The sequence below is a fragment of the Orbicella franksi genome, chromosome 11, assembly GCF_964199315.1.
Source record: "Orbicella franksi chromosome 11, jaOrbFran1.1, whole genome shotgun sequence".
Lineage (NCBI taxonomy): Eukaryota > Metazoa > Cnidaria > Anthozoa > Scleractinia > Merulinidae > Orbicella > Orbicella franksi.
The window spans coordinates 27817109-27828418 of record NC_138155.1 but is presented as its reverse complement, the minus strand read 5'-3'; the positions used below and the strand labels follow the sequence as shown (position 1 = coordinate 27828418).

At 41.0% G+C, this 11310-nt stretch overlaps 1 protein-coding gene across 5 annotated transcripts; it reads left to right on the top strand.

Moving 5' to 3' along the window:
- Positions 1-12: 12 nt before the first annotated feature.
- Positions 13-11237, top strand: LOC145502257 (creatine kinase, flagellar-like). Of its 5 annotated transcripts, none has more exons than XM_081481513.1 (3): positions 13-175; positions 7436-7514; positions 8413-11237. In XM_081481513.1, the coding sequence occupies exons 2-3, from the start codon at positions 7480-7482 to the stop codon at positions 10664-10666; spliced, it is 2289 nt and encodes a 762-aa protein (XP_081337639.1). In that variant the 5' UTR covers positions 13-175; positions 7436-7479; the 3' UTR covers positions 10667-11237. The 5 variants fall into 5 exon arrangements, with proteins under 5 accessions (XP_081337639.1, XP_081337640.1, XP_081337636.1 ...); XM_081481514.1 differs by having other exon boundaries at positions 13-1252; XM_081481510.1 differs by lacking the exon at positions 13-175 and adding an exon at positions 1272-2943.
- Positions 11238-11310: the final 73 nt, after the last annotated feature.

The window sequence follows — 11310 nt, the reverse complement described above, 5'->3', positions numbered from 1 at the left end:
CAGATCATTAATAATGTATACAAATATGGTCCATGATATGGTTGAGTGATTTTTTTTGTGTAAGATAAGTACAGCGTCGCTTGCAATAATTCATCACAACTACAGTACGGAGACCGACTAAAGGTGTGCTGGAGTTTTCAGTCGGGATATACTATCAGGCTAAAATCTTCACAAGGTAAGCTAGGGTTAATATACGCTGAGAATTAGTAAAGGTGCACCAAATGTTTTATTGGCCTTAACAACATCCTGTCGACCGAATTCGACCATAACTTCTCCGGGTTCGTTTACCTCCCTTGTTTGACTCGGTCTCGGCTGTTTCTCCTAAGCCGTGAAAGTAAAAAATATCCCAAATCTGTTCAGAAGATATGTAGTACAATTTGAGTTACAGAGGTACTGAACAAAAAAGAACAGCCTTGCAGCAACCGGCATCGGCGAAGCGTTCATCTTGCCCAGCTAGTACTTGTTTACGCATTTTTAATATGATCAAAAGAATGGTAAACGTTGTTGGTTCCCTCTCGTTCGTTTTTCACTGAATGTCACTGGATTGAAGCTCCCATTCGGAGCGGAGTCTGATACGTTCAGTGGCCGGTGAGCGTTGAATGTGTCGAATCAATATTCGCTATTCATTTCAGTGACAGTGAAAATAGTCAACTAGCTATCGAAACTAAGTTAACCTCAAACATCAGCGGGTGCATTGAAAGTGGAAACAGGTCGTCCTGCAAGCGCGTTCTATATTCGATGTAAACATTTCAGGAGTCAGTTAGAAGCTCGGTTTATATTACAAGCGGTTCGAGCACGCGTACGGTACCCCTTATCGTGTCAAAATTTTGGCTTGTCAAATGTCCATTTGTCGGCACATGACAAGATTTTTTTAATTTTGGGATGATCGGCACTTCGAAAACGATAAATGGCTCTTCAGGTTATCAAACATATGGATGTATTTATCGGTTTTGGAACCACTTCCGGGTTAATACATGTATGGCGATATATCGGTGATAAATAACGGCATCAGGAAGACACGACTAATGTTTCACAAAGAAAACGACAATTCTGAAAAGAAGGGGAGAAAACGCCGGTCCCTTATTGTGTTTATCCATAATATCGAACAACAGAGAATAGTTTTTATCCGTCATGTCCAAGCCATTAAACAGTCGCCAGCAATGAATAACTGCTCTGATCGACTGCAGTTTGGATGGGATACTCAAATGTGAATGAAATGAAATAAAGAGGATAAGAGCCTCTGACACTAAGGGTACGTATAAACTTGTAAACAATATTTCTTTAATCTTAGACTTGCATTGAGCGGTTTTACAACTTTACGACGAGAACTGGATAGTTTTCTCTCCCGATAGTTCAATTAAATTCTGTATTGCTTCCTTAATTCATGCAGAAAAGTGATGAAGTTTTCAAGATGCTTCATCCTAGCCGGACGCCATCTTGAATTTGGTCCTCTTCAGCTCCAATCAAGATCCTCTCCATCTGTTTGTTTTCCTTGCGCTTTCATCTCGCACCTGATTGGTTGTTACACAATTTTCATGTCAAAATCAAATTGAACTGTTGTAGGATTGTTTATTTGCAGTAAAACAAGTAGATTTGTTGCTTGAAAAGCAAGAACGAGAACCCGGCCCTCAAGACAACTTTAGCAGAGAAACGTATAACAGAGAGCGAACAAGCTAATGGAACAAGCTGAATATTCGTTTTCAAGACGATTAAACGCACAAAGCAATATTAATATCATACAGACCACGGCTTATAATTTGTAGGCATTGGGCAATACCTCTTCTGTTTCTTAGTCTTCACTTGTCATAGAGTTAAGACCTCTTTTGTTTTCTTGCATGAATAACGTTTTTAAACAACAATGTAAAGGTCTGTCATTAGATTTCCGGTGGTCTGATTAGAACAAGTAATGGATATCTTGGTATGCATAAAACTGAAAGAACAATGTATACCTGAATGTTTGCAGATAACGAGACTGTTTGTATGTCTCTGATATCGCACCTGCAGTTGCACTGCAGTTGCGTATTTTTATTATAAAGTTACCTCAGCTGAAGTTCGAAATCCCTGGTTTTATGATATCGTGATAGAGTTCACATTTACTCGATTTTGGGTCAGTTAGACGGATTTATGCTCGGTCAAGTTTCACTACACTTCTTGAGATCTGAGTAGCCATCAAATCATCAAGAATCATATCAGCTTTCGCTGCTCATTTACTAACTATAGCGTTCAAAGATTGTTCTGTAAACTTATTCTTCGTTCAAGTTATGCAGATTGGTGTACAGTATGCTGATGATGCAGCAAATTAAAGATATGCGTTATTGCTCAAGCGTAAGGTCAAGTTAGCGTGGTTATGGACCGAGACGCGGTCGAAGTCTATAATCCGCGTGATGATCACGCACGAAAAAAAAACGAGGCCAGTATCATCCTATATCGATCAAGATTAGTCAGTGAACGGATTTATTACAAAGTAAAAAGAACACCATTTCAACATTTCCACTCAAATATTAATTTATTTAATTAGAATGTTTTTTAACTGCCTTACTAACAACGCCACGAGTTCTATAGTCAAAGTTGCAACCTTACAAATAACAAGCCATCACTTTTTCTCCACTTCGGTATTCCATTTTGTACTAAAACCGTCTTCTTTAAGATTTCAGAAGTCATCTGGCAGGTTTTGCAAAGGACCTATTATGCAACTCAATATTGTTGAAAATTCATTGGCAATCCTGTTACAACCTTTGGGCCATTGATTAGCATTAATTTGGTTTTGTGACGTATTACCATTTAAGAAACTTAGAACGTAGTTTCGCGCGCTGCTTGTCATCAATCAGTCAGGAATAGAAATCAGCTGGCCTACCAAAGTTAAGTTATCGGGGTGGTTAAGGAATTTACCAAGAGCTGTGATGGGTTGCGGAGGCTCGAAACTTTCTCCTCCGCCGGCGAAAGGTAAGAGACTCAACTTATTTCATTTGTCGTAAATTATAATACTTGGTTCGCGCTGCGTGACGGCTTGAATATGCAAGACGGAGTGCATAGCAACGATATCCTTCAACTCGGTAAAACTCCTCGTTTCCGATATCTATCACAGCACCTGGGAACTCAGCAAAACTAATCGCAAATATTGTGTTAAAGCAAGTGGAATTTGAGCCAATTTCCTTGAACATTTACTAGAACGACTGTCGCTTTCTCTGGAGCAGAGGTCGCCGGACATTGTAAATTCAATCGAATTTGCAACAGATTTGCGCACGCGTTTTGTCATCAATCCTAGCAGGAAAAGGTCAGGATATAGCAAGCCTGAGATTACAGATTTATCAAGGACTAGTATAGTCAAGTAAGGGATTCAGTTTACAGTATTTCGTTTCATCGAAAATAATACTTCATTGAGCTGCATGTCGCATTAATTTACCAGATGAACACATAGCAACCGGTAAATAGAAGAAGATTAGGCAGAACTTTATACCGTAGTTTACCAAATCTTGCTTTGAAAGTATCCGATATCTCCGACGTCCAGAGCCTGGAAACTCAGAAAGGAGACAAAAATCATACTTTTGGTGTTTAATGTAAGTAGAATTGAATCTATATAATCCCTTTGATCATATAATAAGCGCGGCAATGTTTTTCCCTAGTGGCGATAAATTTGACCCCTTCGACGCGTTTAGAAAATGCAAAGCGTTTGAAAGAGAGAAATTTCATATACTTGCGCTCGCGAATACGGCAGTCACTCGCATTAAGGTTGCATGTTGGTTTACGGCCATGGCGGATTTCAAAATTCTGAGTGCTCGCTCTCTGCCTCTGGCTCTGTTTATTTTTGTTAACTATCGGTTATGCAGCAGAAGTGTCAGATGGTGACTGCTGTCTTTTGTGTCTTTTACGTACACCTTATTTCTAGCGTGGGTCACGTTTGTTGAGCGAAACAGAATGTTTGGCATCCATTATAACTGTCAACGTCTTGAACAGAAAATTGTAGCTGGCGAGAAGTCAGCCATTTTGCGATGCATTATTTATAGTGTTTTCAACGAGAGCGAATTTTTCGAAATTTCCCGTGTATTGCCGGCGTTTGATTTTGTCTCCGTTTTAATTTGATTACAGAAGATATTTTGACGCAATTTTCCACCCGCTGTATGCTTAGATCTTGCGCGAATTGCAAGAGGTTTTTCTTCTCCAAATAACTCTGTTTCCCTAATCAACAGATCAAGAATCAACACAACTTACATTTGCGAGATTACTTACAACTAATTTGCATATTTTCAAAATGGCAGCATAACTAGAACTCTAACAACTGACAACAAAATTTTGTCTGAGCCAAACAACTCTTTAATTGTCCCTTACCAATATATACAAAATCTAGGAAAATCTACTCAGGGTGAAATGGCTAATTTACTTACTAGCTGATGGCTTATTTGCATAAATTTAAACTTAGCATTTTCCTGTAGGTGACTGCTATTTCCTCTGCTCTTTGCGGAACAGAATATGTTGGGAAATCGTTGTGAAAGTGTACGTGTAAAACAGCATGCCGCTAAAACACGCACAAAAATTTGCTTATCATAAAAACAAGCATATTGAAGAGGTTTTGAAACTCCTGCTTTCAATTTAACCGGAGTCTTAAAAAACGTTTACAAAGTAACACCCAAAATGTTAACAGCGACGAAAAGTGTTGTTATTTTACACATATGCTAATATAAAGTAAATAAAGACAGTAGATAAAACAACTCAGCTTCTACTAGCTCTGTCATTAAATGAACAGTTATTCTTCATCTAAACTGTGTTGACCAGAAATCAAACACGTTATATTTCGGTTAGTTCGATTAACATCTCCACACTTGCTTTCATAGTTATCTACTCAAAGTCATTTTAACTCGTAGACACTCTTTTGAAAACAACCTTGTAATTTCTACTCAATGATAGTAAAATGTATTTGAAAAGTCTGTCCTCTAGACATTCTCTGACAGAACTTATATTCAGATACATCGCATCATTTGACGAACAGGTAACAGGTGAATTGACACGGTATTGAACTTATAGCTCGCCGGCATCTTATTGATATTTTAGGGGACATTTAAAGTCGTTATCTTCAGCGTGACCTCAAAGTCCACAAGACATATTTACAACTAAAACTGATAGCCTCGTTTTGTTAAATGTTACTATACTAATGCGATGAAGCTCTAAGAGCGCGATGGCATCATAATTTACTGTGAATTTATTATCAATACAATCGCTTCCAATTTGCTAATATTGGTTTCCATCACCCTTCCCCCGTAAGTTTCACTGTTTAGTGGGTAGGCCGTTATTTAGTCCATCCTTGCAAATTTCATCATGTGATGCAGTTATGAAATTACTAGTTTTATCTCCAACTTGAAGATCATTTTTCAGTTCAAATACACAAACGCGTAAATGTCAAAAGTTATGTACAATCGATTTTGATAATTCAACAAAATAGCAAAATGGTTATAATAGGGTGCATCTTAGTTGAAAATGAAACATGTTCTTCATTTATAAGGATTTGTAACAATTTAAAACGTCTACAAGAATATGGGCGGTTAGATTGATGAAGTGCTCATAGCCAAAATATACGTATAAAGTGATTTACAAAGTAAGTTTACGAAATTGCTTGTTGCTAATGAAGGCACTCCAAGAAGTCACTTCGGCTACATTCTGACATAAGAAAATGATGAACAGCAGAACTCGTCACCAAAATACGGCTCTATTTCGGTTGAGCTCTTTATTTTTTTATCTATTTTCCTGTAACACTCCCCTGTATAAAACAATGTACTGCATAAACTACTGCATTTCGCCTCAGCTTACATTGTTTTATTTCAATATGGCTATTTACAACGCTTCAGTAATTTTTGATGTACAATGGATGACTCGGAGAATGGACATTGTGTTAGCACACAATTGTATATATTTTATTATTTATTTTTGGCAATCACTTTTTGATTTGGCTTAGTTATTAGATTTCGTAAGAGCAACTGCACACCATTTCTCTGATATTTATTTCAGAGTTTTCTCTTTAAGCTAACCACAACCGTGATCTGTACTTCTTGTTTGGTAAACCAGGTTGTTGCTAAGCAACAGGAATTCAAGCTGGAAAACTTTTTTCGCGGCTTAATACTTTCCCTTTTGTTCTTTTCGAGTTGGTGACATATTCTTGAACCATTCAATTACGTTTGCGACGAACTCGTTGACAGCTATTGTTCCTGTTAATCCCTTAAAACTATCGTTGGTTGAATCATGTTTGGATAACGACAACCTGGTTATGTTTCCAATCCGCTTAAATTCACATAAGTTGAACTGTGAACTCAGTTTGATGTTTTCTGAATCATCTGTCCGTGCAATGGACAGGAACTGTGGAACCACTTGGCTTCACCTGTCCATGTACAATGGAACACCTTTGATCACATTAAGATATTTACATATTGCTTTCAATTCTGTTTGTTTTGTTTATTTGTTGTCATGAAAACAGCTCACCTCCTAGATGATTTCCGTGCGCTTCATCAAGCAACGTTGAAGATTGGTGACATAATCTATGCGTTCTTTTTATACCTTTTGTCGTTTACAAACAAGTTTGAATATTTTCGAGTTTTTCATGTTGAACTCAATTTTTGAAGGGAATGGCGCCGTTCTTAGACCGTTCCGCCAGTTTATTCGAAGTCCAGTTAGCCAGTCACAGCCATTTGCGATATGAGCCACACAAACGTTGATTAGCGTCGGTGTTCGCTTATCCCATTAGATCGTTAGTGAATAGTTGTTTGATTTGTTTTCTTTGCAAGTTTTCATGAATACTGATCACTTTCCACGTAGTTTCCGCGAGGGTTTATCCCACAGGAAAGTGAAGATTAGCCACACAATCTAAACGTTTTTCGGGTGCTTTTACTGTTTACGAACGGAGTTTGAATATTTTCGAGTATTCCAAGTCAAACCAACTCTTTGTCGTGGCTGCATTAAAAGGAAGCTACCCTTCTAAGACCAAAATCCAGCTAGACAATCACAGCCTATTGCGTTGAGCCGCGTAATCGTTATTTAGTGCCGATTTGGTTATTATTAGAACAGCCGGAGTGCCCCAGTTTAAGAAATTAAGAGATCAAGTTCTGACCTGATCATCTCGTCTCTTCTGACGAAATCTGTGAGTCCGACGGCAAAGTCTGTTCGGCAACAAAGCATCTTCACTAGGTATCTTGTGTCTAGGTGTCGCTTTTTCGTTCAGTGCCATCCTTTACGATGCAAAGGTTTTTTTTCTCCTCGCCCCTCTGGGGATGGATAATGGCCAAACAAAAAATCTCTGAGGCCAAGCTTGTTCTCGCAGATATTTCACTCTAGCCTCCTCTTGGCTCGTTCCGCCCGCCGATTCTTTTTTCACCCTTTCCCTCACGGCGCACGTGTTAACAGGTTAACCTTTAGGCATGGTATCAACTGATTGTGTGTATTTGCTTTTACCCAGAACCTCCTCCTGAAGTAGAACAAAACCCTCAAGCTGAATCGACAATGAAGAAAGCAGCAGCACCGAAACCTGCAGCAAGGTAAACCACTACACTACTAGAAATGTTTAAATTATGGCGCACCACAAGGTTGGGCTGGCTTACACTGGAGATACACTGGCTTTGTCATCATTGCTCGTACGTTGTTCATAGATGCGTTCAGTAAATTACGTCATGATATGTTCTATACCCATGCCATAAAAAGAAACAGCCAGTCAGAAAACAGGAAAGCTATTGGACACTTAACGGTATTACACCCAACCTTCCCATCGTGCACTCCGCGAATGACGCATTGATTAAGTGTGTTGGCCACTGTTTTGTCTATGGCGTAGTGTAAAATAGTTCAGTATCCAACGCTTTGCCTTGGTATACCATGGAGCGTCCAGCTGTGCATACCGAGAAAATACCACGAGAAAACGTTGCATAACTATTATGTTTCTCAAGTTTCGGTTTGGTGTAAGCTTCGTAGGTGAGGCCCTGGAGCAAGCGGTGAACCTAAATATGTTACAGTAAAAAAGAGGTCATGGCACTTAGTAAGAACCTTCCAGCAGATGGTGATATTAATTCTTCTCAATAATCACAAGGATATACCGACGTTCTTGATTTTCTTTTTTCTCATTACCTGTCAGATTGACAATATATTGAGACGGTAAGGAGAAATTAGAAGCTGATCGCTCTTGAGGAAGCAAGCGGTAAATTGAGCTTCTTCAAGGATGGCGCAACATGAAACACTTGGCTTACATTTTTTCAAGTTTTACCTTCGTAACTTGTGTTTATGTTGTCTAATATTGACTATCTGTATAGTATTGTGAAAATTAGGAAAGACAACTATGGATAATCAGCCATGACACTGTCCCCTCAATTATTCATGATCTTTTTAAAGTTCCCTTTATTTGAATATGTCTTTTCATATCCTGACAAAGATTCGTTAACATTTTAGCTCCCAGTCTTCAAGCGGAAACTACCCTGATCTGTCGCAGCATAACAACTGGATGGCAAGATGCCTCACAAAGGAGATTTATGAAAAGCTCTGCGACAAGAAAACTCCAAGCGGCTTCTCGCTAGATCAGGCCATTCAAACCGGTGTGGACAATCCAGGTCATCCTTTCATCATGACAGTGGGCTGTGTTGCAGGCGACGAAGAATCGTACGAAGTCTTCGCAGACCTTTTTGACCCGGTCATCGAGAAGCGCCATGGAGGATACCAGAAGACAGATCGCCACAGAACCGATTTGAATCCTGAGAATCTTATTGGTGGAATGCTTGATGAGAAGTATGTGTTGTCGTCTCGAGTGAGGACCGGCAGAAGCATAAAGAATCTTAGCTTGCCACCTCAATGCACACGAGCTGAGCGGCGCAAGGTAGAGGCGTTGGTGACCGAGGCCCTGGACTCCTTGGACGGCGAATTCAAAGGGAAGTATTACCCACTGGCAAAGATGACGGAGAAGGAACAAGAGCAGCTTATCGAAGACCACTTCTTATTCGACAAGCCTGTGTCTCCTCTTCTGCTCGCGTCCCGCATGGCTCGGGACTGGCCTGATGCCCGCGGGATCTGGCACAATGACAAAAAGAACTTTCTCGTCTGGGTCAATGAAGAGGACCACACTCGTGTTATATCCATGGAGAAGGGCGGGAACATGAAAGGTGTTTTCGAGCGTTTCTGCACCGGACTTAACAAAGTTGAAGCTGCCATTAAAGGCAAAGGATATGGATTTATGTGGAACGAACATCTAGGGTACATTCTGACCTGCCCGTCCAATCTCGGGACGGGACTTAGGGGTGGGGTGCACCTGAAGATCCCCCATGTCAGCCAACAGAAAGAGTTCGCCGACATCCTGAAGAAGCTTCGTCTTCAAAAGCGTGGTGTTGGAGGTGTCGACACCGAGGCAGTTGGAGGCACGTTCGACATTTCCAATGCAGACCGACTGGGATCGTCTGAAGTGGAGCAGGTGCAGTGTGTAGTCGACGGTGTCAGTTTGCTGATTGTAATGGAGAAAGAACTGGAGGCCGGAAAACCTATCACCAGCCTGTATGAGAAACTCATGTCCGGTACACCCGCGCGGCAAATCGTTGTCGAGGCCGAGAAAGGAGAAGTAACAACAGTCAGCAACTTTCCAGATCTTTCCCAGCACAACAACTGGATGTCGAGATGCCTGACCAAAGAAATTTACGACAAGCTTTCCGTGAAGAAGACACCTTCAGGCTTCACGTTGGACCAAGCCATTCAGACAGGCGTAGACAATCCAGGCCACCCTTTTATCATGACAGTTGGCTGTGTCGCTGGAGATGAAGAGTCTTACGATGTCTTTGCTGAGTTGTTTGATCCCGTGATCGAGGGACGCCACAACGGCTACAAGAAGGACGCGCTTCACAAGACCGACTTGAACGCACAAAATCTTGTTGGAGGCGAAGACCTGGACAGCAACTTCGTCCTCTCAAGCCGTGTTAGGACTGGGCGCAGCATCCGGGGTTTGGCCTTACCACCTCACTGCACCCGTGCCGAACGCCGGGAAGTTGAGAAGGTCGTAGTGGAAGCCTTAGACACGCTAAAAGGAAGTTTACAAGGAAAGTACTACCCCTTGAATAAGATGACACCACAAGAGCAAGATCAATTGATTGAAGACCACTTCCTGTTTGATAAACCGGTCTCACCACTGCTTTTGTCTTCCGGGATGGCTCGGGATTGGCCCGATGCTCGCGGGATCTGGCACAACGACCAGAAGACCGTGCTGGTGTGGGTAAACGAAGAGGACCATACACGCGTCATCTCCATGCAAAAGGGCGGCAACATGAGAGAAGTCTTCACTCGCTTTTGTGAAGGTCTTCAACAGATCGAGGACGCCATGAAAAAGAAAGGTAAAGCATTCATGTGGAATAAGCATCTGGGGTTCATACTCACGTGCCCATCTAATCTGGGCACGGGCTTGCGCGCTGGCGTGCACGTGAAACTACCCACGTTATCAAAAGACGAGCGCTTTGAAGACATCCTCAAGAAGCTGCGCCTACAGAAGCGTGGAACTGGAGGAGTGGACACCGCCTCTACTGACGGCATCTTTGACGTGTCAAATCTGGACCGACTGGGCTTCTCTGAGGTGGAACTCGTTCAGAAAGTCGTCGATGGCGTCAAGCTTCTTGTTGACATGGAGAAGTGTCTTATGGAAGGAAAGTCCATTGACGATCTGGTGCCAAACTAAAAGAGACTTCTCTTAAATATGAGAACTTTGAAAACACTTTTGAAAACTTTCTTTTAAGGCTTAATCACTGGAAGCCAAACTTTGCTTAATGTGTGAACTAACGTATCTGATGCCGTAGTAGGAGAGACCTGTCAGAATTTCAGAACTCTGACAAGTTCTTGAGCTTTTTCAAAAGCTTATACACAACTTTGTAATGTTTAATGACATAGGCTGGTGTTTGATTTGAAACCCATAATTACTCTTCAACCAGGAAAATATCGTAGAATTGGCCAGTAGCAAGACTGAACAGTGTTGCAGTATCTGTTTACAGAAACCTCTAGACATGTGTTCTTGAAACGAAATACATCCTCGGATTACCAAATTGAAATGTCTGTGAGAGGTTACACGTAATGAGTGTTCCATAGCAAACGAAACATGAAGTATAAAATGAACAGTGTGGGCAATATAGAGTGCCTTACTTCAGTGGAAGTACGTAAAATATTCAACGGAGTATCTTGAGTCTGCACAAAGAATTGTTTGAGTGTAATACAAAACAGGATAATAAATTCTGGCTTTTTCTGGAATTGAAACGAGTCTAACTTATCTAGGACAAATTTGTTCCACATAAACTTCAACCTGCGAGCAGTCGGTTTCTCTCTCTTGTT